The sequence below is a fragment of the Sodiomyces alkalinus genome, assembly GCF_003711515.1.
Source record: "Sodiomyces alkalinus F11 unplaced genomic scaffold SODALscaffold_12, whole genome shotgun sequence".
In the NCBI taxonomy this organism is placed as follows: domain Eukaryota; kingdom Fungi; phylum Ascomycota; class Sordariomycetes; order Glomerellales; family Plectosphaerellaceae; genus Sodiomyces; species Sodiomyces alkalinus.
This window is the reverse complement of record NW_021167090.1, coordinates 1-25,251: the sequence shown is the minus strand read 5'-3', so window position 1 is coordinate 25,251 and position 25,251 is coordinate 1. Positions and strand designations below refer to the sequence as shown.

The following is a 25,251-nucleotide window of genomic DNA, read 5'->3' as shown; positions in this document are numbered from 1 at the left end:
GGGTTGGTACTGCTTTGAACCTGGGAGGAACCAGATCGACCACAAGTCGTCGGATCTCGCGCGCGCCGAAAACATCGTCGGCCATGACCTGGACGAGGTTATTTCGCACCACTGCCATGCCATTGCTGAACTCATCCTTATCAAGACGATACCGTATTGGCTCTGTTATGATTCCGTGACTGCACTGACCAGGGGAACCCCCTTCGGGCTCAACTTCCATGATTCCAGCAAACACCTGGTTGCGGGACTCGTCGAAGCCCTGCTGGCGAATTCGAGCATTGTGCAGCCTTCTGTCCACTGCCACGCCGATTCTCTGCTTGCGTACCGATGTGACGTACCCTACAGCTAATGCGAAATGTCCTTGCTCGTCAGAGACGACGACTGGCTCGCCTACCGATAGCTGCGATTCCAAGAAAGAGTGGCCGGTTTTCCGCTCCCGCTTGACAAAGGTGTAGCGGAACCGATTGATGGCAGGACTGTTATGATCCTCAGACCAGGAGCTGTCCTCGATGATAACGTCAGAGAAGCAGCGCCCCAGCTTCTCACGATCTTTACTGATCATGGTCCAGAGCTCTCGCCGTAGCTTTTGGCTCTCCTTTTCTTCCTTGGTGAGCAAGTCTTCCCACTGTAGGAAAAACTCCTGGTGTCTGGGCGTCAGATGCTTGACAACTTCGTCGAATTTCTTGTCCATCCCGCTCGAGACACCGTCTCCGTCATCTGCTAGCTTGTGGTAGATGAAGCACGTGGTCTTGGCATAGCATTTGCCGCACATGTGTTTCTGTTTCTTCATGGGAGGCAGCTGCACGCTGCGCTCTCGAATGTAGCAGGCGAGGTGATTCCGTTGTATGATCATGTGCCGCAGCTCTTGCCGAATGGCCGGTATTCTCGTCGTCTGTGATGACTCCATATAATATAGAATGCCGTAGGCGATTTCGATGTCGTACCGATCGGAGAGAAGTAGGTTATAGAGAGCCGTCTGCGCTACGTGACTCGTGCTGACGTTCCTCCCTGTTTTGACCTCGAAGGGCACTGTCAAGGTCCGGGTGCCACTGTCATCTTTCATCATGACCTGGACAGTTGCGTCGATGTTGCCCTTCAGTCCGTACATTGGCGACCAGATGTGCTCTTCAACGTCCAGTAGCTTGTTCACACACATGTTGACCTTTTTGCCGTTGCGGTCTGACGCGAACGCATTGGGCTTCGGCTGGGAGGAGATAAAAGCTTCCGCCCAGCTGCTCAACTCGGGCATTTTGGACTGAAGATGTTCCTTGGCAATATTGGGGCCGACCTTGATCTTGTAGAGGTCTTCGACGTGCTTCTCAAGTATTCGATCAATGACCGTGGTTAGATACGGGAGATCCCACTGATTAGCGAGGAGTGCTTCCTGGAAGATCTCGTGTAGTATAGTCCCATACACAAGCGGCGCCGAAGCCTCGCTGGTGGCCTTCACGCGGTCCTGGAGAACGGCGCGACGCATGCATGTGAAGGAGTCCGCTACTACAGTGGCCGAAATAAGCTGGTCGGGGTGTAGAATCAGGATATTGTGATCATCGTCGATGATGCATCGTCCATCGGGAGAAAACGCTCCTATAACATGTACGAACGACCCTGCGTGGGCCGGTGTGTCATACCAGACATCCCGAAGATGAATAGCCCCGGTGGTTTTGGTCTTTTCGACTTGTACTAGAAGAATCTGCGCCTTTGCGTCAGAGGAGATCGAACCTTCGAACGGGACGAGGAGAGACGCGGGGAAGGGATCCATCATACCTTTTCTGGCCTTGAACGGTCTCGGCCATCGATGAACTCGTTCTCTAGCACGTCTGTCACCAAATATCGTTGGATGGCTCTGGGTTTCTGGTTTGTCTACCTTGGGTCTTAGCATTCGTCGTTATATGATATACCGGTTACGGCCTCGGACGTACAGCTGGGAATGAAGGGTCATGTTGCTTGATCGACTGTGTCGCCGCACGCTCTACCGCATCAAAGTCGAAGTTTTCGCCAAAGTCGTCACCAAAGTCATCGTCCGACGCATTATCGTTGACCGGTGTCTTTTGTGGAAGATGGTGCTGCTGCTGCCCCCCCTGTTGCCTGGGCGTGGAGGGTGGACCAGCAAGCTTGTTCTCGGCGTCCGCCACGATGCGGCCAGCTGCCTCAAAGATATTCTCGTCTAAATCATCGTCGAACGCATCGTCGAAATCAGCATCGAACTCATCGTCGTCGACCGGCGCCTTGGCCACCGGCCTATCATGAGCCGCGGTCTTTTCCGACAAGGTCTGGGTAGGTTGATGGGTTGACGAATTTGGAAGGGTGTTGATATTGTTTTCAAGATGCAGTAAGGTATCGCTATCCAGAAAGTCGTCATCTCCGTAGTCCGATCCATCTGGGTTGCTGGTAGTTTCAGGCAGGACGCGATCCTGATCGAATGCTTGACTAGGGTGGAGGACGGTTCGGGAAAAAGAAGACGTCTGCGAGAGGGGCTGACTGGGAGCCGTGGGAAAGGACTTGGCAGGTCCAGTAACAATCTTCTTGCTCTTCTTCGGCGATGGTGATCCTGTTGACCTGTCTCCTTCAATCTCCATGGATGGGAGGCCTTCATCCTGTTTACTTTCGACTGTATCAAGCAGAGCAGTAACCAAGGAAGACTTGGAAGTATCTGAGAGCTCTCGAGTTGGTTTTCTCAAACCCCCAGGAGGATCTGGGCGGTCAATTCGACGTCGTTTTGGCCAGTTAAGGCCGGCACTGATCGCCCTCCGCAGGCCGCCCTCGGTACGAGTTGTGCGCGAATTACTTTTACCGGATCTGGGCGAAGAGGACACCATGAGCTGAGCCAAGGTAGGATTCGAAGCGCCGAGGGGGGTAGTGGCGTCAGTGGTGTTATTGCCCAGAGAGAAGCGGTCCCAGAGTTCCAGGGTCGGGTCGGCATGAGGTGATCTCAGAGCTTCACTAAGCTTCTTCAAATCGACCGCCGGCACCAGAGTCTTTCGAGTATCGTTGAGCGGCGATGATAATGGTGATGAGCTCCGGGCTCGTTTCCGACCGTTCCTGGAAATCATGGGAGACAAGGGAGCCAGGTACTTGTGGTCTTGCTTGTTATTCCACATGATGTGTTCGCCGGGCGAGACATGTCCATTATCGTCATGTCCGGGATTCTGGTTCGCATCGCTGGCCAAGAGATCTCTGAGGCTCAGTCGCCCTGCTGGGGTTGTGGCGCCCTCGTACTTAAGATTGGGTTCAGGGGCTTGCTTCTTGGCTGCTGTGTCCCCAGAAATCTGGTTTTCTGGATCGGCATTGATATTGTTTTCTTCACCACCGGTTTTCAGGCACTTATGCGTCTCTGCCGTGGAGTCTGACGCCTTGGGCGGCTGGAATTGGAACTGGTTCAACTTGTTCTTCGTCTTCTCAGATATAGGTGCTAAGGGCCGTGCTGGGGGAGTCGGGTGAACGCTGTTCGCATGACTTTTGGAACGTTGCCATTGTGAGCGACCCTATATCAGGTAGGTTGAGTCAATCCATCAGCGACGACGATACGTTTTTTCGATCAAGAGACGGCATATGCGCACCTTAGAGTAGCTGGCCTGCTCGGAATATGATCTCTGAGGGAGAGGCATGCCTGCGACCCGCTCGTGGTGATGTGGGAGGAGGCTTGTTGGTTTGACTGGCTTGGCCTCATATCACTTGGAATAAGAGGAGCAGATATGACGAGAGGAAAGTAGGCTGAAGGTAGGAGGAACTTCTGGCATGGATCCAAGCATCATGGGGGGGCGGGGGCGGGTGTGAGATGTTCACGTCGACGACGCGTCCAGAAGGCTTAACGCGTTGGACGAGTAAACGGACCACTGCCCCACCGGCGAAATACGGGTACGTGCAGAACGCGGTATGTAACTAGCACCTGATTATGTAATAACTGATTCTGTTATATCATATGCATCTATCGACAGTCAACAGACTAACGGGTCTTGAATACGTCAAGCCCATCAGCCGATCACCAGACGATCTGAAGAGGTTATGCTCTAATTAAGCCATTCGCTCATGTTTCCATCTTCGAAATTACTTCTTCCAAGAATTGCCTAAGGCGAGTCTTTCCCGCGAACGTAATCCGTCTTGCGAGCAACATCGCCCTTCTGAACGACCTGGGCCTACCGCGGCCGAACTGCTACCCACTTGAAGCATCCACTATGACGACCGACGACTCGAATTCCACATCATGGGGGGAGGATTTGAAGACGGACGGCACTCCTTCGTACAAGTGGCCTCAGACCCGTCTTCCGGGCTGGGCTTACCTCCTGGGAGCCACTGATGATGTGGTCCGAAGGTCGACAGTGCGTCAAGTCGCAGCCCATGCGCAAAAGATGGGCCGGCCTCCCACGCAGGCCGAAGTCGACGCCATCGGCGAAATCGTTACCAAGTTAATTGCGGCCAGATCCCTGAAGCCTATTTGCAACATCTCCCTGGCCGCCTTTCTCGCCTACCGAACCCGTAAGGTCATGGGATTCCCTTTTTGGAAGCCCAAGTTTGTCCTCACAAGCCCCAACGTCTTCCCGACACTACAAAATCCAGTCTTTACCGGCACGCGCGCCAAAAGGGCATGGCATATCGCCCGGTTTTCTGCCTACTACGTCGTTGCTCACTTCTTCGTCGTGACCGGGCTCAGCATGTACACCCAGGCAATGCTGATGCAGAAATTTGCGGGAGACCCTCGCTTGAAAGAGACGTTCGAAGAATTGAAGGGTCTACAGGAGATAGATTCGGTGATCCGGATGCGACAACGACGCGTCAGGCAGCTGCTTGCGCGAGGGACGAAGGAGCAGCTCGCCGCAGAGCTGCAGGGCCTCAAGTCCGGTCTGGAAGCGGTGGAGCGGGACGTCGACAACCCCAGCAGCCCCTTGCATACTTACAGTCCCGAGAAACGAGAAGTAGTTCTTCGCAAATTACGGCAGGCCTACCATGAACTGATATCCAAGGTGGAGGAACGCACAGGCGGCGCGCATGATCGTTTCACATCAGGCAACGCTGACGCCCATGACGAAGCTGGGAAATTGGGTGGCTCAAGTGGCCCGTTATCATCGAGTAGGGGTGATTGGGCGACGGGGACCACCAGGGCCGGGTCAACCACTTCCTCTCAACAGCCTGGAGGACAGGGCTGGGCCTCAGGGTCGAAGGGAACTGAGGCATGGGGAGATGACACGGGGTCAAGTTTGGGTTTGGACAGCTTCGGTTCGGTTGACGGCGATGACGCCTCACCCGTGGCCCCTAGCGCGCGAGGGGCCTCCGCTTCGGGTGGGTCGGCTTGGGAACGGATCCGCCACCAAGCACGATCAGGGGTGCAGGCGAAAGGCAACCCACCCACGTCATCAACAGACTCTTCGAGTTCTCGGGGCATTCAGACTTCTTCGTCGTCGTGGGACGGCTCCCCAGCCGAGCAGGATGAGGAAGCTGCCAAAAGCAAAGCCCAGAAGGAGTTTGACGAGGGTTTGGAGCGAGAAAGACGTCCTGGCAGAGACAACGACTCGTGGTAAAGTTGGTGGATTGGATCCGTTGGGATGTCGGTGGACGATATATCTTACACAGAGAGCATGCGTAGGCTGCTTCCAACTGGCCAAGCTGTATGATATTGGCCAATGTACAAAACAATGGGGTACTGCCTGTGTTAGGATTCGCACTCCCTTGGCGTGATGAGGTCTCGCTCACTGCCTGGAACTGAGATCCGTAGATCCAACAGTTCGACCGCTCGAATCAGCTGCTTTGCCCAGCCTTCAAAGACACGTTTACCTTTTCTGGCAGTTATTATCCCGTTTATACCTTGCCCTGTTACCCGCTTAATCCCACGATGGAATCAAAGAATAGTAGAGTTCCCCTATCGAGGTACGCCGACAAGAACAGAACAGACAGACTATGTATTATTAAGTGAAATCCGTTTAGGTTGTGCTGGCCTGGGATTTTGATCTTCCCAAAATCAAATTGTTCGTTCCTCTCAGAACCCCGTACACTCTGTACTACAGATAGATTGCCAAGTCTCTCCGGCCGACAGCAAACGCCGATTAATAAACGACCCGTGGATTGCGGTGTAAGGAAAAATCATGGTGCCTCGGCCGTGTTGAGGTACGAATACCTACTCCGCACTTGAAGGATCGCCCGCCCCAAAACGCCTAAGGATCATGACGTGTTACCTCGGAACAGAACTTCTCCATCCTAACTGACCCCACATGTTTCCCCACAACGGTAATGGTTGCAGGGCGGGCCACTAGCACGAAGTACACTAGAAAGAAAGTACGGAGTACATTGTGCATGCAGGGTCTTTTAACATGTGAAAGGCAGCTCGGTCGTCCACGTTTCACTGTGCTCATCCTGTCGAGGGAATACCTCGGCCGACACGGGCGGCAAAGATACGTACAGCTGAATCAGCACCTGACCTGTTTGTCCTCGGATCTCTTTGCTCCAACGAGTTGACATATCTTGAACACCTTTCGTCCTTCCTCTTTACCACCTGTTGTTCCCATCTATCTACAGTCTATTCCACCTACCTTACACTACGAATCTGCATCCTCCCTCGTCTTCACGATCACATCATGGGTGGTAAGTTGTGCTTCAACTTCCTCTGTAGCCAGATGAATTTTAAGTTAGCTGACGTCGCCACCGCACCGTGACAGCTATTGAGAGATTGTCACAACTGTCCGGCCAGCTTGCCGGGGGCGCTAGCAGCAACAAGGAGAAGATTTTGCAAAAGCGGCCAGACGATGTATGTTATGCTCCTAATAAGTTTCTCCCGTTCTCGTCGATTTTTTATCTAACAATTCTCGTCCTCAGGTTGTCGTGACCGCCGCCCTCCGAACCCCCTTGACAAGAGGAGGCAAGGGTGGCTTCAAGGATACCCAGGCAGGCGATCTGATGGCCGGTGCTCTCAAGGTCCTTCTCGAGCGCTCCAAGATCGACCCGGCTCTTGTCGAGGATATTGCTGTCGGTACCGTCCTAGCACCTGGTGGCGGTGCTACCGAGATGCGCGCTGCCGCTCTCCTCGCCGGCTTCCCTGAGACTACCGCCGTTCGCACCCTCAACCGTCAGTGCTCCTCAGGCCTGCAGGCGTGCATCGACGTGATCAACCAGATCAAGACGGGCATGATTGAGGTCGGCATTGGCGCTGGTGTCGAGAGCATGAGCACTCAGTATGGGTACGTTCTTTATTCCCAAACTATCCCACCGACTGGCCCCTTCCTCAATGCCCGTCCACTGCGACCGCCCAAAAACTAACAAATCACATCTGTGACAGACCGTCTGCCGTCAGCGAGTTCTCCGAGAAGCTTGAAAGCCACCAAGAAGCCGCCAACTGCAAGGTCCCCATGGGCGTCCTCTCCGAGAACATGGCCCGCGATCTCAACATCTCCCGCACGAAGCAGGACGCCTTCGCCGCCGCCTCGTATGCCAAGGCCGCCAAGGCCCAGGTCGAAGGGCTCTTCGACGAGGAGATCGCCCCTTTGACCGTCAAGTTCGAGGACCCCAAGACGGGCGAGACCCGCGACCTGACTGTGTCCAAGGACGACGGTATCCGCCCGGGTGTGACCGCCGAGTCCCTCGGCAAGATCAGGCCCGCCTTCGCCAAGGACGGCAGCATCCACGCCGGCAATGCCTCGCAGGTCTCCGACGGCGCCGCCGCCGTCCTCTTCATGCGCCGCGACACCGCTGAGCGCCTCGGTCAGACCATCCTGGGCAAGTTTGTCTCCGCCGCCATCGTCGGCGTCAAGCCGCTGCTCATGGGCCAAGGCCCCTGGAAGGCCATTCCCCGCGCCAACGCCCTCGCTGGCATCCGCACTGAGGACGTCGACATCTACGAGATCAACGAGGCTTTCGCCTCCCAGTGCCTCTGGTGCGCTGAGCAGCTCGGCATCCCCACCGAGAAGATCAACCCCAAGGGCGGCGCGATCGCCTTCGGTCACCCGCTCGGCTGCACCGGTGCCCGTCAGATCTCTACTCTCCTGTACGAGCTCAGGAGAACGGGCCAGAAGATCGGCAACACGTCCATGTGTGTCGGCACCGGCATGGGCATGAGTGCTGTTTGGGTTGCTGAGTAAATCTACGCGTTGGGCAAGGAGAGCGAGTAAAGAAGACATGTGACGCCGCTTCGGGACGGGAAATTTGAGGGGACTAGGGTGCATGGGAAAACGATGACTCGCTACCTTAAGCTGTGTAAGCGATTTGTAAATATAGTAACGACCTGCTTCGAATGAAATACCTGATGTTCCGTTCAACGTACTTCCCCAGTACCGTTCCGTGTTGCTCGCTGGGGCATTTGGTCTCGACGTGCCGGCCCAAACCATGCTGTGGATGAAAAGCGCCAAGTCAAGAGCCAAAATCACCGTGTCACGTAACCTAAGGCATGTAAGGAACAATAAGGTAAAGATATCGTGCGCTTCAATTTACGGAGTTTGTCGCTGGTCCATGTAGATACATACGTGCTTCATCTTCATACAGTCATCCATTCACAGCGAGATACACCCAAAGTGCTGCCACTCCCCACCCGTTGTACGCCTTTACCTTTCCTTCTGGCTAACTAAGTCCAAACCCAGCCTGTGAGGTAATGGCTCTTTCGAGTCGATCTCGCAGTGTCTCTTCATCATCATATATCGGGAGCTTGAGCAAGTTCACGCAGGTGCTCGTGCTCGGTAAACGGCCCTGTTCGTGGCCTGCGTCGCGGATACTGAAGCGCGGGTTGAGCTGCGAAAACCCCAGCAGCGGCGCACGAGGCGTCGACGTAACATACGAAAGGAGCAGTCGGCGCTTTGCGTCCGAAAAGCCACGCACAACTTTCCAAAAGAGCTCGATGGTGGGGTGTTCAAGGCCGTCGTCGCCGACGCTGTACAGACCCGAATAGATTGTGTTGCGACGGAGGTCGTCGACGTCGATCTCGGACGAGTCACCGCCCACCAGGTGCTGAAGCTCATTCTGGTTGAACATGGAGAGCCAGGAAGGCGCGATGATAGAGCGCAGGCCGCGTAGGAAAGCTGATGTCTGCTGGGCAGGCTGAACCACAAGACGATGTCGGGCCGTGTAAGCTATGTAAAGGAGTCGATTCTCATTTGTCACCGGGGTGCTTTTGCCATTGGGCATTAGCTCCCTGGTGATGGTACGGATTGGTCCATTCGTTGAGAGCTCGTCCTCGATTGTGAAATTCAAGTCCAGCTCGGCAAGGTCGCCTGGGTAGTTCTTGAGATGCAGCAAACCCTGGTAGAGCTCCTGATCGAGGTCCTTTAGGTCGTTGATATTGCCGCGGTAACTGTTCTCCCCCGTTTGGCCAGAAGCCCACTTCAACAGGAAGAACGGAGCGAAGGGTTCGTCGATGAGGATGCCCTCATACATGCATTTCCCAACTAGACGGCCCAGAAATTCGAATCGCTGCAGCAGCTCCCGTACATGTTCGCGCTGCTCATCTTCGGGCACCTTGGCTGTCCGCATCATGAACTTGTACGCATCAACCGCTACCGGGTTGGGGTAGACTAAATGTTGCGCATTCTCAGCAAAGTATTCGTCGTTGCCACCAGGCTTGCTGCGGTCAGGGAACGCGGAATTAATGGCGCTGATCAGGAATTCTTTCGTGACACCACCACCATCAATGCCCTCTTCAATATTGCCGAACGTATCGACAAACTGGATTTGTAGAGGCTCTTTGAGACCGTCTCCTAGCTGGTAGAACTGTTCGTATGCGTCATCGAACTCGCTCTCCCTCCTGATCTTGCCTTGGTGTTTCCTCGCGGGGTCGCGGCCTGGGAAAAGAGGATTGTTGATCATCGTCATCCTCCACTGGTCCGCGTCCAGACCTCCTCGTCTCTTGTGTTTGTCAAGATGAACAAACTGCCGGAATATCTGAACTCTGGTCTCAAAGGGTATAACGAAGGGCATATGCCTCAATATCTCAAGCTTCGGGCCTATGAGAGACAGCATCCGGTCCCTCTGTGCTCTTCGCTGCTGTGCTCGTAGTCGTTCGATCTGCGCATGACGCGACGACCGCTGCCCAGCCACTGTATGTGATATCGGCAAGGCGTCATCCATCTCCTCGTCATTATCATCGTCCTCCTCGTCCGTGTCCTGCGATATTTCCGCTTGCTGGCGTTCCTGCTCCGCGACGACAGCCGTGACAAACCCTTCCATATCAAACTTGGCCGTCATGAGCCAATGGTTGGGAGGCAAAAAGGGGCGTCTTGAATCCCGTTCGTAGAGTAATCGAAGGGCCACAGTCACAATACTACGCAGGCTTCGCGCATCCGGCTTCGCCATCGACCCAGACAGCCCGGATTTTCTTTTTTCTTTCACGGGCCTAATCCCTGTAATGCTCCCGAAGTACGCATCAAGCTTGCTCATGGAATCAGAGTCAGGCACCGACTCGGATGAGCTTGTATTCGGAACAATATCCGAGGCATGGTAGTGAAGCGTGAACGCCAGATTTTTCAGAAAACTCGTCAGACTTTTGACTTCTGCAAGTGCAAGGCCGCAAGACCTCAACCGCGAAGGTGGCGACTGATTGTTTCCCGCGATATTCGGTCCGATACTGCTGAAGAAGTCATCGTCGTCACTAATTCGCAGGATGAACGTGTAAAGCTCTAGAAATAGGTGAATCAACCTCCATTCTTGCTCTGCAGCGGATATCTCTGGTGATGCGAGCGAGCTGGAGAGGTGTGCTTGCACGACGCTGATCACCGACACTGATTCTCGTAGAATCTCCTGATATACTTGAGTCTTGCACATAGTATTCCAGAGAAACTTGAGGACCGGTACATCGCCATGGGTAGATGGGATGTCTCCAAGAAAGAGACGCATCCTGATATCATCGCCTTGCCTCGGAAAGCACTGGAGAAGGGTGAGGACGTATCCGGCCAGAAGGCTTGCTCCTTCGAAGTCTTCGGTAGTCGTCCTAGAAGCAAAATTCCTTGGGCAAGTTAGCACAACAGAGCACCAAGGCGAACCGTGCATTGTGGGTTCTACGAACGCAGTAATGTCTGTCAACAATGCCGCTATCCCGGCTCGATCTACCAGTGAGGTAATGTGCTTGGCCACATAAGGGGGCAGTGGCAGGGGCACGTCATCCCCTTTCCTGTTATCATCTCTGGAGCCCTGGTCTAGGAGGGGTAGCCTGATGCTAATTTGTGACGTGAGAGTCGAGAGCTGCACATACAGTGCCCTTAGGTAAACAGAAGGTCCCGTTGCACCGGGCTGCGTTTTGTGTAAGTCGATAAAATGGGCCAGAAGCCAGAGCAGGTCCTCGGGACTCCTGGTGGACGCGTATCCACTGGTGTACGCTGCAGTGATTGCCGACGCAAGCCTGACAACACTAATGCGCCGGGAAAAGACACTGATATGTTTCTCAAGCAAAGGGAGATGGTTAGCGGTCAATAGGTTGAACGCAAGGGCTTCGTAGACGTCGGTGATGAAAGAATCTAGCCTCCTGTCAGTATTGCCGGAATCAATCAGCAGACCAGCTGGAATGAAGGACGGGACTTACCATGAGTTTCAGGGGCTCCCGGGGCTCCCAGAGGTGCAACCACACATTCTACAGTTGGACCCAACAAGACCTCGTCCAAGTAGGTAGCCGTGACCATGAAACGGGCTAGAGTTTTATAGTATGGCTGCAGAAATTGAGAAAGGCAGTGTGGTGCGAAAGAAGCGACCCTCGTCAGCTGAGTTAGGAGAATCTCGACATCGTCTCGGGATTTGCTGTGGGAATTTCTTGTTAGCCGAGTTCGGCGCTGGCGTTACTTATCCAATTGTCATTCTCGTCCTTGACGAACTGGGGATGGTCATACCTTTGGTGGCTGCAGATGTCCAAGCCATGTATCAATATCTCTGACAGTCGTTCAACTCGAAATGAGCAAACCTGTGGGGGAAGAAAAGGTTGGAGATCGGCGGAAGCGAAATCCCTCGCAAATCGGAGCATCCGCTGCAGGTCGCCAGGCAGCTTGGGTTCAAAGAAGGCCAACAGAAGAGGAAAGGCGACAAATGCCCTCTGCTGCGGGTTTGCGTTGTCCGGAACCGAGTAGATATGATCAAAGTCTTGCCGCCAACCATTCCGCAGCTGCCTCCGAGTCTTGTGACTTCTCCATGTCCGCTGAATGGTCTTCGCAGCTTTGGCCCGCTGCCGCTCCTGCTGTCTATGTTGGCGTTCCGCTTGCGCGTTGGATATCGTTAGGGAGGCACCGGAGCCGGTGGAGGGAGACCATGCTGCAGCGAAAGGGTTCTGGCGCTGGCCACTCAGATTAACGTTGCGCGTGCGGCGGGAGTTGCCCGTGAATGTCGGATACATGGTTGGATGCGTTGACCATGGGGGGAAGATGGTCGAAAATCCGTAGCTCAGATGTTGTAGGGGACGTACACCGTCAAATCCGACGTTGGTGGCGATGGTGCATATCAGAGTTATTGGGGGAGAAGAAGACGGATCTGAAGTCAAGCACGTCGCTGCTGCTACCGGTGATGGCCTAGGCAGGCATTATCTTAAAGAGGAGAGAGAGAATAACATATGGCACATGGAATAGTAAGCAGCATAAGATATTGGGCACGGAGATATTGGATTGTACGGAGGTACGGAGTATGAAGTACGCAATGGAGCGAGGTGGGTGGGTAGGCGGGGTGGATACCTTAAGGAGCAAGGTTTACCAAACAGATGATGCATCATATGCCTGATCGCAGCTGTGCCTTATAAAGGTAATAACTGCTACCTGAAGCTAGAACCTAGGAGATACTTCTGCGCAACACCAATGCTAAGGTACCTTAAGGTAGTGTTATCTTATCTATTAGATAAGCCCGTACGAAGTACCAACTGGAGGCAAGGTAATAAGGTAAGGTAGCCTTCCACAGGAGAGACTACCTAGGGACAAATGCTGGTACGTCAAATTGATTATGCTGTAGTATCATGGATGCTTCATTCAGTTTACTCCGTTTTCCATTGCTCTGGAAGGTCATGTATCTGCATTGTAAAACCTACAGAAGGTATACAATAGGTACTAGGTAAGGTAATGATGCAGAATGCGGGAGCGTCTGTGAAAGCGTTTGAATGTGTTCTTTGAGTAGCATCTTAAGGTACCTAACATGGATATTGTGATCTTCAGGCATAGGTAGGTACTTAGGCACCTAAGCTAGTTGTGCTTAGTAAGTATATGAAATGCCAAAATACCTTACGAAGAACATTATATGAAGCTTCCTGTGGCGCATCACCCGTGGCAAGAAGGCTGAGGTAAGGTCTCTAATACGCCACACAAAGAAGAGGACAATTGCACACACACACACCACGCCATAGCTTAGGTTTAGCCAAGACATCTCCCTACCATTCCGCACTAAATATCTGTACACTCCCACGACATGAGATGGCAAAAATCCACAACATTAAAAAGGTACATGAAACCCCAGATCCAAGCAGCGGTGGCTCAACTGACCGGCTTCCATGCCATGGTCGAGGGGTACAAATCAAGGACAGCCTAACGTTTCGTTGAGTGACTAAAGTGGTGATATGATCAGAACATGTTTTGTCTTGCTCCCTTTGTCCATTTACACAGGAAGTAAAACTTAGTACTTGCTCTAGGTATTTTACCTAAGGTAGTACTTCGTGATTAGAGGAAGTACCTTTCCACAAACCCTCTTTTAGCGCCTGCCGCGGAAGAGTGACTAAGGTAGAAGAGGAAACCACAACCAGCGAGTCACGGAAGGTGCTAGGCAATCGGGGAGAAGAAAAAAAATCGAGGAGAGAAAAAAAGTCGTCACAAGGAAGACCAAAATTCTCTTTTTCCTCCTCTCCGCTACCCATCCAACTCAACCACCTTTTATTCACTCACCGTCAGGACATTCACGAGCACCAGATTACAAGTACGACCATCGTACTTATTTTCTGCTTTCGCTCGCCTCCTTCACACAAAAGAAAAAAAGGCAAAAAAAACTTGAAAACCACCCAAACTAAAAACCCCATATTTCTCAACACCGAGGCCACACCCCCGGCTTCCTCTTGATCTCACGACTCACCCACCCATCAACTTCACCGCCATTCGCCTTTCGACTACTCTTGTCTCAAACAAAGAGTAGTTCTCCATACTTCGACCAAGAGTCACCGCATTACCTTCGGACTTCACGGTTCCCTTGAGACTTCGGCTCTTTGTCTTGCCGGTTACTCCCCCTCTTTCAAGGTTTGATCCGAACGGACAACTTCTTTACCTGGTATGTTTGTCATTTGCCCTGGTCTCCTGATTCACGTTCCATCGATTCCTCCTTCCACTACCCTTCACTCTGTTCATCTATCAGATACCTCTAATACGTTTTGTGATTCTAACACTGCATTTGGCCCCAGCATAAACCCATTTACCCATCGTCACAATGTCTGCCTCCACGAATGCCGGCGCTGTTGACCAGCTTGCCAATGACCTTGGTGCCACCTCCCTGAATGGTGGCGACAAGAATGCCCCTGCTATCAACACCAATGTTGAGTCGGGCGTCCAGGGCGACGATGTCGACACTGCGGGCCCTACCCCGAGCTCCGCTGCTCCCCACCCTCAGGCCTCGGCGTCCCTGTACGTCGGCGAACTGGATCCTTCCGTCACTGAGGCGATGCTTTTCGAGCTCTTCTCCCAAATCGGGCCAGTTGCCTCGATTCGTGTCTGCCGTGATGCCGTCACCCGTCGCTCCCTCGGCTATGCTTACGTCAACTACAATACGACGTCCGATGGCGAGAAGGCTCTCGAGGAGCTCAACTACACACCCATCCACGGCCGTCCCTGCCGCATCATGTGGTCCCAGCGTGACCCCGCCCTTCGCAAAACCGGCCAAGGCAATGTCTTCATCAAGAACCTCGATGTTGCCATTGACAACAAGGCCCTCCATGACACTTTCGCTGCTTTTGGCAACATCTTGAGCTGCAAGGTCGCTCAGGACGAGCACGGCAACTCCAAGGGCTACGGTTTCGTCCATTACGAGACAGATGAGGCCGCTGGTCAAGCCATCAAGCATGTTAACGGCATGCTGCTCAATGAGAAGAAGGTCTACGTCGGCCACCACATCCCCAAAAAGGACCGTCAGAGCAAGTTCGAAGAGATGAAGGCCAACTTCACCAACGTCTACGTGAAGAACGTCAACCCCGAGGCCCCCGAGGACGAGTTCCGCGAGCTGTTCACCAAATACGGTGACGTCACGTCCTCCACTCTGGCTCGTGACCAGGAAGGAAAGAGCCGCGGCTTCGGCTTTGTCAACTTCACCACCCACGAGCATGCTGCGAAGGCCGTTGAGGAACTGAATGGGAAAGAGTTCCATGGTCAGGAGCTTTATGTCGGTCGTGCCCAGAAGAAGCATGAGCGTGAGGAGGAACTCCGCAAATCTTACGAGGCTGCCCGCCAGGAAAAGGCCAGCAAATATCAGGGCGTCAACCTGTACATCAAGAACCTCAGCGACGAGGTTGATGACGATAGGCTGCGGTCTATGTTCGCCGAGTTTGGTCCCATCACCTCTGCCAAGGTTATGCGTGACACCGTACAGGAGACCTCAGAGGATAAGGACACCAAGGATCAGGAGGGCAGTAAGGAAAGCAGCCCGGAGGGCGAGAAGAGCGGCGAGGAGAAGGAAGGTTCCGAGAGGAAGACGGAGAAGAAGAATGATAAGAAGCTTGGCAAGAGCAAGGGCTTCGGGTTCGTCTGCTTCAGCAATCCCGAGGATGCCACCAAGGCCGTTGCCGAGATGAACCAGCGCATGGTCGATAACAAGCCTCTATATGTCGCTCTTGCCCAGCGCAAGGACGTCCGCAAGACCCAACTCGAGCAGAGCATTCAAGCCCGCAACCAGATGCGCATGCAGTCTGCTGCCGCCCAGGCTGGTATGCCCAATCAGTACATGCAGCCCCCCGTCTACTTCGCTCCTGGTCAGCAACCCGGCTTCATTCCTGGTGCTGCCGGCCGCGGCATGCCTTTCCCTCAGAACATGGCCATGCCCGGCGTTCAAGGAGGACGTCCCGGCCAATATCCTGCTGGGTATCCTCAGGGTGGTCGAGGCATTCCCCAGCAGATGCCGCCAAACATGTACGGCATCCCGGGCCAGTTCCCTCCCGGCGCGGCTCCCTTCGGTGCCCAGGCCAACAACCCGCAATTCATTGCCGCCATGCAGCAGGTACAGCAGGCCACCATGGGCGGCGGTCGCGGCGGGGCTCAGGGCGGCCGGGGTCCAGTTCCGGCTATGCAGGGTATGCCCAACATGGGAATGAGCGGCCCTGGCATGCCCGGCTATCCCCCCAACAATCGCCCGCAGCCTAGCCAGCCCGGCGGCCGTGGCGGCCCTCGCAACGGTCAGGCCCAGCAAAGCAACTTCCCTGCTCCGGCTGGCGGTCCTAGCCCCAACATCAGCCACATTCAGCAGCAGCTGAATGCTGCCGCCGATGCCCGTCAGCAGAAACAGATCTTGGGCGAGCTCATCTTCCCCAAGATTGCCCAACAGCAACCTGAACTTGCCGGCAAGATCACCGGTATGCTCCTTGAGATGGACAACGCGGAACTCGTAAACCTGTAAGTTGACGCAGTGGAATCTGCCCCGTTTTTCCCATGCGATTTGAACCGAACAATGACTAACCCGCATGTAGCATCGAGGACGAGGCCGCCATGAAGGCCAAGGTCGACGAGGCCCTCGGTGTTTATGAGGAATACGTCAAGAACCAGGGCGCCACCGAGGAAGAGAAGAAGCCGGAAGAGAGCAAGGCTTAGACCGCCGCACGGTCTCTCCTGGCGGCTTCTTAACCACCAATCCTTTCCTATGTACACATACCCCTCTCATTTTTTTTGCGCCCCGGCTTGCATCGCCATACTTTGCTGACCACAGCCTGTCATGGTTGATGGTCTTGAACGGGAACGGGAAAAGTTACTGGGCTTTAGGAGGCATCGTCAAACGGGTTTGACCGTTAGTTTTTTTTTTCTATTTCTCTTTTTTTTACTCTTCCATTTTTTTTTTGTTTGGCAGGACATTGTGCGTCGGTGGCGGACGGATCGGTCTATGGTTTACTACGTGTCCGCGCGTTTATTTGGTAGACCTTACTGTCGTCTCAGGGAAAGGCGGGTTTTCGGCGAAACCACCCTGCCGGCAGGTGGTTGGCATTCGACCATGACGTGCCTTCACCCCTCCTTCATTGTCCATCGGTTGGGTTCCGGGAAGGCGTTTAGGGTAGTCTTTGAGAGAGCGGTAGTAGCCGGGCCTCAAGCAAAGAGGGATGGCACCAATACCCCAGAACGGTTTTCGTCGTTCTCGTCAGGCAGGCTGGAGGCAGGGTTCACATGTCTTGAGGGAGAGGTGCTTAATAGATCATTGATATGACTATATGTTGTCTCTCCTCATGCGTAACGTATTGATTCCAAAGCTGCCTCCGAACATGTGCCCAGTCATCTCCATGCGTAGTATAAATATCACTACATGCCAATGACCCATGATGGCCTATCGAATGCATATACAATTCCCGTACCTCGAGTTGCTTCGTCTCGGTGTCACGCCCCTCTAATGCATATGTACACGGTGTTTTGTCTTGTGCTCACAGCTTGGGTTGAGGTTTAACCAACGCTAACCTGTCTTTCAAGGTTTCTTCGGCCTCCTTTTCTATCCTCTCGACCAGAACCTGAACCGTCGGAATATCATGGATCAGACCAATGACCTGGCCAGCAGTCCAAACCTAGATTTGAGCACACCGTGGTTAGCTCACATGATTTAATCAATGATATTACGACAATAACAGTAATGGCGGAGGCTGAAAACGTACACCGTAGTGGGGGTCACCGTTGATGAAGACCTCCTTGCCCCTCTTCCCGCTGACAAAGGGCGCGATTTCCTCAAAGTTGCCGGTGGTACTCTCACGCTCGACCTTGAGTGCATCTTCCACCACCGAGTTCCGGTAGAGGCGTGTGGTATTGCGCCAGCGGCGGAGGACAAGGGCCGTGTCGGTCTCGTTTGCGCTGACGATCTCCTCCTTGATTCGGTGGTGGATGGGCGCCTCGACGGTGCACATGAACCGGGTACCCATGTTGACGCCGCAGGCGCCAAGGCAGAGTGCGGCGGCGAGGCCATAGCCGTCGGCAAAGCCGCCGCTGGCGATGAAGGGGACACCGTTGAGGGCCTGGCGGGCGCGGGAGAGGAGGATGAAGTTTGTGATGTCGGATTCGCCGACGTGGCCGGCGCATTCGAAGCCGTCGATGGAGAGGAAGTCGGCGCCCAGCTTGACGGCGGAGAGGGCGTGCCGGATGGAGGTGCACTTGTGCAGGATGGTGACGCCGGCGCGCTTGAGCTGGGCGATGACGGGGCCTGGAGAGTTGCCGGCCGTCTCGACGATGGTGACGCCTTCGTCGATGATGGCCTGGGCGTAGGCGCCGTAGTCGGGGGGCACGAGGGCGGGGAGGAGGGTGAGGTTGACGCCGAAGGGGTTCGAGGTCAGGGTGCGGCAGCGGCGGATCTCGTCGCGGAGGGCGGCGGGGTTGGGGAAGATGAGGGCGGTGATGATGCCCAGGGCGCCGGCGTTGGACACGGCGGAGGCGAGGTCTGCGGTGCCGACATGTTGCATGCCACCTTGGACGATGGGGACTAACGGAATAGAAAGGGCGAGTTAGCTAGTTTTGCGTGCGAAATGGGTTCTCTCTTCTCTTCTCTCTCGGGTTCGGTCCAACCACCAAGTCAGCCAGCCGTTGGCAAGGTACCTTTAATGCCCAGTCGCTTGGTGAGCTCAGTAACGAACGCCATGGTGAGTAACAGTCTATCAAACGAGGTAGCTGGGTCCGAGACACGTTCAGATTCGAAGCTACAGGGTTGATGATCGAGAATGCGAGTTGCGAGACCGGAGTACTATGAAGTACAGCGTAGGTAGGTGGAGAGCTTGCACGCCGATAATAATAATGCGGTTATCTATGGTTATTATATAAAATCGCCTAAGCCAATGTGAGAACAGGCTAGGCAGATGAGTAAAAAGGTAGAAAAGCAATGCAGCTGTCTACAGAATGGCTGCTAGGTCTTACATTGCTGGAGGAAGGAGGAAAGACAATGTCACAAGTGTCGGGGAAGCTGGAGCTCGGGCTTCACATGCCGAGGTCCCTGATCGGCTGTGCCGTCTCCACAAAAATGTCCGTATATTCTACAGTGCATATATTCAAATGAACTGTAAAGACGCCATGTGATTACTAAGCATATTTGCTTTCAGAACCAATACCGGGATCCGTAATCACCTGACTCAACTACCTTGAAAGCTTGTGTTTTCACATACCTTTCACGAGTTACCCATAACAGTCACTGTGTGACCATCCAAGATAGATCCTTTTTTTTTTTTTTTTTTTTTTCCCTTCTGGATTCGATCATCAGTTGCAGTCGCTTCTTGGTTCCATCACTGACTCAAGTGGCGCAAACTGGGCATTTGTCACACAATGCGGAGTACAATACGTGCACTGCAGGATGTAGCAGTGCGGACAAGATGCGTCGTTCTCACGTGTTGCTCCCCTCGGGCTGAGAAGATGACGGCAGTTAAGTTATCTACGAAACTACCACGACAGGATCTTCGGGCAGGTGCGGAGTACACTACATTATATTAGCATGCGGCGCGAGCAAGGCATCGGCTGCCGGCGCAAGTGGACTCGAATTCGGCAGGGAGGCAATGGTAGAGAATGAATGGCGTCTGGCTCCAGGGCCGGAGAACACCCAAGGTGGAGGAGCACCAAATAACCATGTGCCCGATATCCGGTCCCAACTCCGACAACCATGTGAGGAGATGGTAAAACTAGTCTTACAGTTCATCCGGGAACACAACTTCAGCCTGGACATCTTCCCGAATCCTCTTCCCTCAGTGACGACCGTTCTACCCAGAGCGCCGACCTTGGCCTCAGTTGCCACGTCGCACTGCACTGTGCCTGTCCTGCGTTGCACGAACACAAGCCAAAGAACCATTAAGCCAAAAAGAGAAGACCAGTGTGCCATCTACGAAAGCCGCTGCATATGCTCGTCAATCCTCAGGGTCCCCCTACCTAAAAGGGATCTTTCCCCCTTGGCACCTTTAAGAAGTCAAGATGCTAAGCCGGAATAAGACTGCCGATGTGGTCAACCACGCACATAATGACATCCCTTATCTGTGTGGTCCCATATCCCAATATGTCGTAGCCCTTTGGCGAGCCGACTCGCCGCTCAAACTTGACATCAATTTAAGGAGAGTACTCGAACGGAGGCTACAGTTGGACTGACCATTGCCCCCCTATTAGCGTAAAGTTCACCTGACCTGACTATTGCTATAGCCTTTGCTTCTTACCCGACCATTGCTCGCTAAGCTAGCAGTAATAGTCGGGTGAGGTTAGCGGGAATCATAATAAAGGGGAATTAAATCGCTGCTATAATAGTGACTAAGGTATAGGGAATTAAAACTGAAAACCAGGTCACGTGATGTATCGGCACCCTTTATTACTAACCTTACCCGACTATCGCCGCCGGCTTATTAGCGAGTATTGGTCGGGTAATAAGAAGCAAAGGCTACCTATAGTAATGGTCAGGTCAGGTCAGATCTACGCTAGCAGGGGGGCAATAGTCAGCAGGGGGGCAATAGTCAGCAGGGGGGCAATAGTCAGCAGGGGGGCAATAGTCAGCAGGGGGGCAATGGTCAGTTGAGCTGTAACCTCCTCGAACACTTCGGGGATTGTATCATCTCTATCCGGTCTGCTCCGAGAACCCCCCCGCTCTATGTTTATCTTGCGGATCAGAGCCCAAGTACGACCTAAAACTCGGGTTGGGAAGCGGCTAAGCGGCGCGGCTCGGTCGGAGCCCGATAAGCTCCACTTGTCACACGTGGGAAGAGACCGGCAGTCGCGACAACCATGATTGTTCCTGAACTACAAAGGACGCTGATAGTGCGGGTAGACGGCAGCGAGGCGCTCCTAGCACAAGGAAACTATACAGGAGGGGAAGGGGAGGGGGTTCTGGGAAAGTTGGGGTCTTCCGCCAAGGAGATTGCCCCCCCGTCCGGGCGGGGAGAACGCGAAGCACGTGGGTTGATCATAGTGATAGATGTCGACTGATACGGAATATTTGGTAGTCATCAACATCAGCACACCTGTAAATGGGTCAGCGATCCTGCAGAGTGGCGTGCGAGAGGCACCATGGGGGTCAACCCAGCCTCTTCAGCCAGACCAGGGGATTCGTGACACTGGTACCTGATCTGTTGCCATTATCCGACACGCGCCGCCGATACTTACGAGTAGGTAATTACTACTAACTAATTGCTGGTTACCGACTTTGAGTGACGGCTGGACCTTGCTGTCCGGAATGACGCAGCAGCCGTAATCCCAGCAACGTGGGTTTGATACCATACCCATGACCCTTAACCGGGTTATCAGGGGTGCGAGCGACGGGACCCCGCCAGACCGATCCTCTCGGGCTTCGGAGAGCAATCCATTTCGTACGCCAAACGAGTTTCAAGGTGACGGGATTGGCCGTGTTAATCCTCGAGTCCAGAGTGGCAAGCCCGCCTAATACGCACAGACCGAAGACGATGCCAATGTCTCTCCGATACCGATAACGTATGATCGCCTGACGGTTTTGTGAATGGTTCGTGTTCTGTGCAAATAGAGAGGTTTTACGTAAGGTATCCAGCTATTGACCTCGTGCTACGATGCAAATTATGGAAGGGAGGCCAGAGACGGGCTTATAGGGTATGACCAGATGTGACGTCTGTGATCAGAACTGGGGGCAATATTCCAAGTTTCCAGCGTCAGTTCGCGGTGTTCATTTCAGTGGGGGTTTTTTTTTTTTTTTTTTTGCATGAACGAAGCAACTGTGGGCCAAGTCTCACTTTCCAAGGAGTCATCCTCCAATTCTTCCTTCTTTTCTCATCCCAGTCAATGGAAATGCGAGGAGTGAGTTGGGGGTGGGTGGATTACGCCCAGAATCAGAGACATTAGTCGGTCTGGCTGAAGAGTGGGGGAGGACAGCAGACAACAGTTCACCAGCTTCAGCATCCCACGCCAATCCGAATTTATCATATGATCATAGAAGGAGGGTCGTAAAATAGGAGACGAAAAAAAGAAAAAGGAGGGGCAGGGGCTGCCGGGGGGGTTGAGCCCCCTGGATCGTGAGAAGACTCAGAACCCAACGGCTAGAGCTTTTTTTGTCCTTAAGGAACTGGCTCGTGTTTCCTATGGATTGGTAGCTTGACTATATAAGGGGTTTGGAGGTCATATTCTCTAAGTTTTTATATGCCCCTATCTCGACGATGGTGCCTAAGTTGATGGCTAGCAGCCAAATATGGGACATCGAGTCCGCATGGCGGGCAAGGAAATGCTTGGTACTCTGGCTGGTTAAGCTTCGGATATCATGAAATGTTGATGTCCAAATAATGAGGTGAATTGCACACGATCGTCTGTCTGTCTGATCTCTGTACACGTGTAAGAGTTGCCCTTGTCGTCAAGATACAGGGGATCGCCCCCAAGGCATGTGGCACCCTGGTCAAATAGGTAATTACTGCGTAACTAAAAAAATGAAAATGAAAATTTTGGGAGAGTCGGTGTGACCTAGCCCAGCCATCTCGGGTCCAGTGGACTGAGCCCCCGTCTTACCAGGCCTATCTGGGCGGCACGTCTGGTGATTCATCATCCTGGGCCCGCACATGGCTCGACTCGATACGTACGTTGTAAGGGTTCGTGAGCCGCTGATGTGAACCGACTCTACGGTTAGTTCTTGTTTCGAGAGAAGGTAAGGTGCCGAGGTCAGACAAGCACCATATTCCTGCGGGATGTCAAGGGCTTGATGACGGAAAGCCCCTAGTATCCGTACTTCGAAGTTACTTGACCGACATGACGGATCCCAAATTTCAGTATGAACAGGGGGGTCGATGGGAGAGCATGGGTACCTTGTTGTAATCAGGGGAGAGTGAGGAACGAATGGAGGATACGTCGTAGGGCAGAAGATACGACTACCCTCAACGCTCCCGGACTTCAAAGTTGACTCTATAGAGTGACAGATGTTGACACCAAAGCAACGTTCTGAGGAAGAGGTGGACGATTCTCAAGACTTGGTCGTCTCGGTATGACAGGACGAGGCTTCGATGGAGAACCGCAGTCCGAGAACGATACGAAGTCCATTGGCCCGGTAAGGTATTCGGTACTTTCGTGCCTCGTACGGGTTAAGCCTTGGGGTTAGCACATGGTAGGCTTTTAGGGCCGCGGGGAGCTTCCCGGCGCCGATCCCCATCAAACTTTGCCCTGACTGGGTAAGCATTGGGAACGGCGGTGAAGGTACCTGCCAATGGGGTTATCCGATGATAGCAGCCTTAGATCTGTTCAACCTGAGACCAAATCAAAGGCAAGATAATGGGTAAGAGACTGTATACTGTATTAAACTAAAGCTAAAATATAGGCGTTTATAAGCCAATGCTAGGTAGATCTACTTTTCATATTTCAACGGATAAGGCCGGCAAAGTCAAGAACGAAAAGGACAGGATTTGATGCAATTCGGTGCTTAAGAGCTCTGAAGTCATGGCTACCTAAATTACCGTACAGGTACCTACGGGCTCTCCACCTTATTCCCACTATAGATGCCTACAACGTATGTAAGGTACCTAGGTAACTTACGTTGTATACTTTAATAACCCCCACTTGCCGCTGTTGATGGATCAATGTGCGATTCCCAGACCGAATTTGCTTTTAGCTCCTTATCCTAAGTCTCAGTGATGTGGTGGCGTACCTAACCAGAAACCAATATTACAGTTGGGCAATGCACTAAAGGTACCTGGCGGCGGCTTGCCGGATGCTGTCAAACTCTTCTCCCGTTCTATGTACAGGTACTTTTCACACTTTCTCCACGGGAATCTTGTGGCCTTCGTATTACCCGCCTGCCAACCAGGTACAGGTACTGTGCCTTATCCGTTTATACAATTTACATGGTAATTACGAGCCATTATGTTATGAATTGTTATCCTAACTTGTTGGGTTCCGTACTGGAAAGCTCTCCCCAAGCACATCTGCCCTCCCAAGCACATCTACGGTTCCTGCGACCTACCTTACCTATAGGCATCATGACGGCTCTGCTCCTAGGCATCGACGCCTCAGTGCTGTCGTGTCATCCGAGTCGTCATGGTCTTCCCAAGTCTATCCGAGGCTTCCATAATTAACAACAGCCTCACTCTCAGTCTCCCTAGGTCGTCTGAACGACAATGCTGCCCGATTCAGCCCTCCCTCTTGCGCCGCATCTTCAACGTGGCTTGCCGCCTTCGTTATCTTTCGTCATACAAACAGCCTGCCATCGACGCGCTAGGCTTACGACATCGATGAAGCCCGACACGCCCTGAGACCTGACCGACTGGTAACATCATCCTCGCCGCCCATCACGAGCATTGGGAATCGATCTCATGTCACTTATTCACTTCCTCAATCGGGACATCCCGAGGAGGTAAATTTCGACGCCTCACGCAACTCCTAACTAAGTAGGGCCACGAATTGGGATTTTGACCGAATTGCACACTCGATCGCCTCATGCCGTGCTTCGCTGGTCCTCACACCAAGCTTCTTCTGCACGGTAATTGCCTTACCTACACCCTATCGGTCAATCCCGCCTTGCCCTGCCCAGTACATTTGATTACTTTCCAATAATCCGCTCCCACTTTGCCAGCCCTGATCTCCCCCTCAGGGTGCCATTGTCCTTCCCCACAACGTCTTCTCCTGGCGAACCTTTCACTTGCTCCCCCACACAATGTGGTCACAGCTTCACACCACACCTTTCATCTTGAGGGCGCCGGTCATGTCGTGCTTCTACTTGCTTCCAATCACTACACTTTCCCCTGATATGGGACCACACTATATCACCTTCCGATACGTTGTACAGTACGTTGTAAACAATTGGACTGCGAACCCCGGATTAGCTGCATATCGACGTTATGCAGGCCCCTTCTCGGGCTGTCGTTTATGTACCGCTCGGGGCCTGGTTCTGGTTGACTTGCCAGAGTACCCTGACAAGTGTCGCTTCTCACGAGTTCAACGGAGTATTAAGTACCTTACATATGTACCTTACATAAGGTAACGAGGACATGGTTCGTCACCGTCCTCAGCATTGTACATGTACCGGTACTTCGTTCCACCAACCGTTCCCGAGGGCCCGTCTCGCTTCCCTTGGAACGGGAATAGCTGGGCCCGCAAGGCACGGACGCAGCCCCCCCGGTTGGGGTGGGTCTGCGTCCGTAGACTGACAAAAAAAGTCAGGCTTTGTCTTTGTTTTCTATGTTGCAATTGCGTCCGGACACCGGGGTGGGGAACACTCCCC

The 25,251-nt window shown here is 53.3% G+C and overlaps 11 protein-coding genes across 11 annotated transcripts; 7 read left to right on the top strand and 4 right to left on the bottom strand.

Moving 5' to 3' along the window:
• Window positions 1-1,765: 1,765 nt before the first annotated feature.
• On the bottom strand, window positions 1,766-3,814 carry SODALDRAFT_72172 (hypothetical protein). Its single transcript, XM_028615618.1, has 2 exons — window positions 3,561-3,814; window positions 1,766-3,485 (listed from the first exon to the last, which is right to left on the bottom strand). Exons 1-2 carry the CDS (start codon window positions 3,606-3,608, stop codon window positions 1,905-1,907), a joined length of 1,629 nt encoding a protein of 542 aa, XP_028462653.1. The 5' UTR covers window positions 3,609-3,814; the 3' UTR covers window positions 1,766-1,904.
• A 163-nt stretch (window positions 3,815-3,977) lies between these two features.
• Window positions 3,978-5,887, top strand: SODALDRAFT_329046 (hypothetical protein). Its single transcript, XM_028610839.1, has one exon. It carries the CDS (start codon window positions 4,176-4,178, stop codon window positions 5,514-5,516), a length of 1,341 nt encoding a protein of 446 aa, XP_028462652.1. The 5' UTR covers window positions 3,978-4,175; the 3' UTR covers window positions 5,517-5,887.
• Window positions 5,888-6,328: 441 nt separating this feature from the next.
• Window positions 6,329-8,238, top strand: SODALDRAFT_317295 (3-ketoacyl-CoA thiolase). The gene is made up of 4 exons (XM_028609336.1): window positions 6,329-6,573; window positions 6,648-6,736; window positions 6,805-7,166; window positions 7,265-8,238. Exons 1-4 carry the CDS (start codon window positions 6,567-6,569, stop codon window positions 8,061-8,063), a joined length of 1,257 nt encoding a protein of 418 aa, XP_028462651.1. The 5' UTR covers window positions 6,329-6,566; the 3' UTR covers window positions 8,064-8,238.
• A 132-nt stretch (window positions 8,239-8,370) lies between these two features.
• On the bottom strand, window positions 8,371-12,633 carry SODALDRAFT_317292 (HECT-domain-containing protein). The gene is made up of 4 exons (XM_028609335.1): window positions 11,787-12,633; window positions 11,486-11,697; window positions 10,973-11,420; window positions 8,371-10,912 (listed from the first exon to the last, which is right to left on the bottom strand). Exons 1-4 carry the CDS (start codon window positions 12,281-12,283, stop codon window positions 8,539-8,541), a joined length of 3,531 nt encoding a protein of 1,176 aa, XP_028462650.1. The 5' UTR covers window positions 12,284-12,633; the 3' UTR covers window positions 8,371-8,538.
• A 1,704-nt stretch (window positions 12,634-14,337) lies between these two features.
• SODALDRAFT_337571 (polyadenylate-binding protein) lies at window positions 14,338-16,700 on the top strand (the record flags this gene model as incomplete). The annotated part of the gene is made up of 2 exons (XM_028612707.1): window positions 14,338-16,505; window positions 16,580-16,700. 2 exons carry the CDS (start codon window positions 14,338-14,340, stop codon window positions 16,698-16,700), a joined length of 2,289 nt encoding a protein of 762 aa, XP_028462649.1.
• SODALDRAFT_72110 (hypothetical protein) lies at window positions 16,503-17,503 on the top strand. Its single transcript, XM_028615617.1, has 2 exons — window positions 16,503-16,505; window positions 16,580-17,503. The coding sequence occupies exon 2, from the start codon at window positions 16,822-16,824 to the stop codon at window positions 17,302-17,304; it is 483 nt and encodes a 160-aa protein (XP_028462648.1). The 5' UTR covers window positions 16,503-16,505; window positions 16,580-16,821; the 3' UTR covers window positions 17,305-17,503.
• A 12-nt stretch (window positions 17,504-17,515) lies between these two features.
• SODALDRAFT_320956 (inosine monophosphate dehydrogenase) lies at window positions 17,516-18,711 on the bottom strand (the record flags this gene model as incomplete). Its single annotated transcript, XM_028609582.1, has 3 exons — window positions 17,516-17,653; window positions 17,741-18,555; window positions 18,669-18,711. The coding sequence occupies 3 exons, from the start codon at window positions 18,709-18,711 to the stop codon at window positions 17,516-17,518; spliced, it is 996 nt and encodes a 331-aa protein (XP_028462647.1).
• Window positions 18,712-19,008: 297 nt separating this feature from the next.
• SODALDRAFT_381821 (hypothetical protein) lies at window positions 19,009-20,282 on the top strand (the record flags this gene model as incomplete). The annotated part of the gene is made up of 6 exons (XM_028615189.1): window positions 19,009-19,104; window positions 19,239-19,256; window positions 19,324-19,377; window positions 19,420-19,447; window positions 19,512-19,969; window positions 20,113-20,282. The coding sequence occupies 6 exons, from the start codon at window positions 19,009-19,011 to the stop codon at window positions 20,155-20,157; spliced, it is 699 nt and encodes a 232-aa protein (XP_028462646.1). The 3' UTR covers window positions 20,158-20,282.
• Window positions 20,283-20,816: 534 nt separating this feature from the next.
• On the top strand, window positions 20,817-21,156 carry SODALDRAFT_363526 (hypothetical protein; the record flags this gene model as incomplete). The annotated part of the gene is made up of 2 exons (XM_028614567.1): window positions 20,817-20,985; window positions 21,035-21,156. The coding sequence occupies 2 exons, from the start codon at window positions 20,817-20,819 to the stop codon at window positions 21,154-21,156; spliced, it is 291 nt and encodes a 96-aa protein (XP_028462645.1).
• Window positions 21,157-21,225: 69 nt separating this feature from the next.
• Window positions 21,226-21,805, bottom strand: SODALDRAFT_363525 (hypothetical protein; the record flags this gene model as incomplete). Its single annotated transcript, XM_028614566.1, has 4 exons — window positions 21,226-21,442; window positions 21,479-21,528; window positions 21,610-21,669; window positions 21,791-21,805. 4 exons carry the CDS (start codon window positions 21,803-21,805, stop codon window positions 21,226-21,228), a joined length of 342 nt encoding a protein of 113 aa, XP_028462644.1.
• A 437-nt stretch (window positions 21,806-22,242) lies between these two features.
• On the top strand, window positions 22,243-24,843 carry SODALDRAFT_381820 (hypothetical protein; the record flags this gene model as incomplete). Its single annotated transcript, XM_028615188.1, has 12 exons — window positions 22,243-22,282; window positions 22,390-22,431; window positions 22,513-22,620; window positions 22,821-22,866; window positions 22,973-23,020; window positions 23,155-23,206; window positions 23,703-23,838; window positions 23,941-23,979; window positions 24,064-24,191; window positions 24,250-24,384; window positions 24,498-24,510; window positions 24,604-24,843. The coding sequence occupies 12 exons, from the start codon at window positions 22,243-22,245 to the stop codon at window positions 24,774-24,776; spliced, it is 960 nt and encodes a 319-aa protein (XP_028462643.1). The 3' UTR covers window positions 24,777-24,843.
• Window positions 24,844-25,251: the final 408 nt, after the last annotated feature.

Bases quoted from the DNA above. Each gene is read 5' to 3' on its own strand.
- SODALDRAFT_329046 (XM_028610839.1), top strand. From the start codon at position 4,176: ATGACGACCGACGACTCGAATTCCACATCATGGGGGGAGGATTTGAAG.
- SODALDRAFT_72172 (XM_028615618.1), bottom strand. From the start codon at position 3,608: ATGCCTCTCCCTCAGAGATCATATTCCGAGCAGGCCAGCTACTCTAAG. The intron at 3,486-3,560 runs GTGCGCATATGC...TACCTGATATAG, and splicing joins AGCAGGCCAGCTACTCTAAG to GGTCGCTCACAATGGCAACG.
- SODALDRAFT_317292 (XM_028609335.1), bottom strand. From the start codon at position 12,283: ATGTATCCGACATTCACGGGCAACTCCCGCCGCACGCGCAACGTTAAT. The intron at 11,698-11,786 runs GTATGACCATCC...AAATTCCCACAG, and splicing joins GACATCTGCAGCCACCAAAG to CAAATCCCGAGACGATGTCG. The intron at 11,421-11,485 runs GTAAGTCCCGTC...ACAGGAGGCTAG, and splicing joins GGGAGCCCCTGAAACTCATG to ATTCTTTCATCACCGACGTC.
- SODALDRAFT_317295 (XM_028609336.1), top strand. The intron at 6,737-6,804 runs GTATGTTATGCT...TCTCGTCCTCAG, and splicing joins TGCAAAAGCGGCCAGACGAT to GTTGTCGTGACCGCCGCCCT. The intron at 7,167-7,264 runs GTACGTTCTTTA...CATCTGTGACAG, and splicing joins AGCATGAGCACTCAGTATGG to ACCGTCTGCCGTCAGCGAGT.
- SODALDRAFT_72110 (XM_028615617.1), top strand. From the start codon at position 16,822: ATGGTTGATGGTCTTGAACGGGAACGGGAAAAGTTACTGGGCTTTAGG.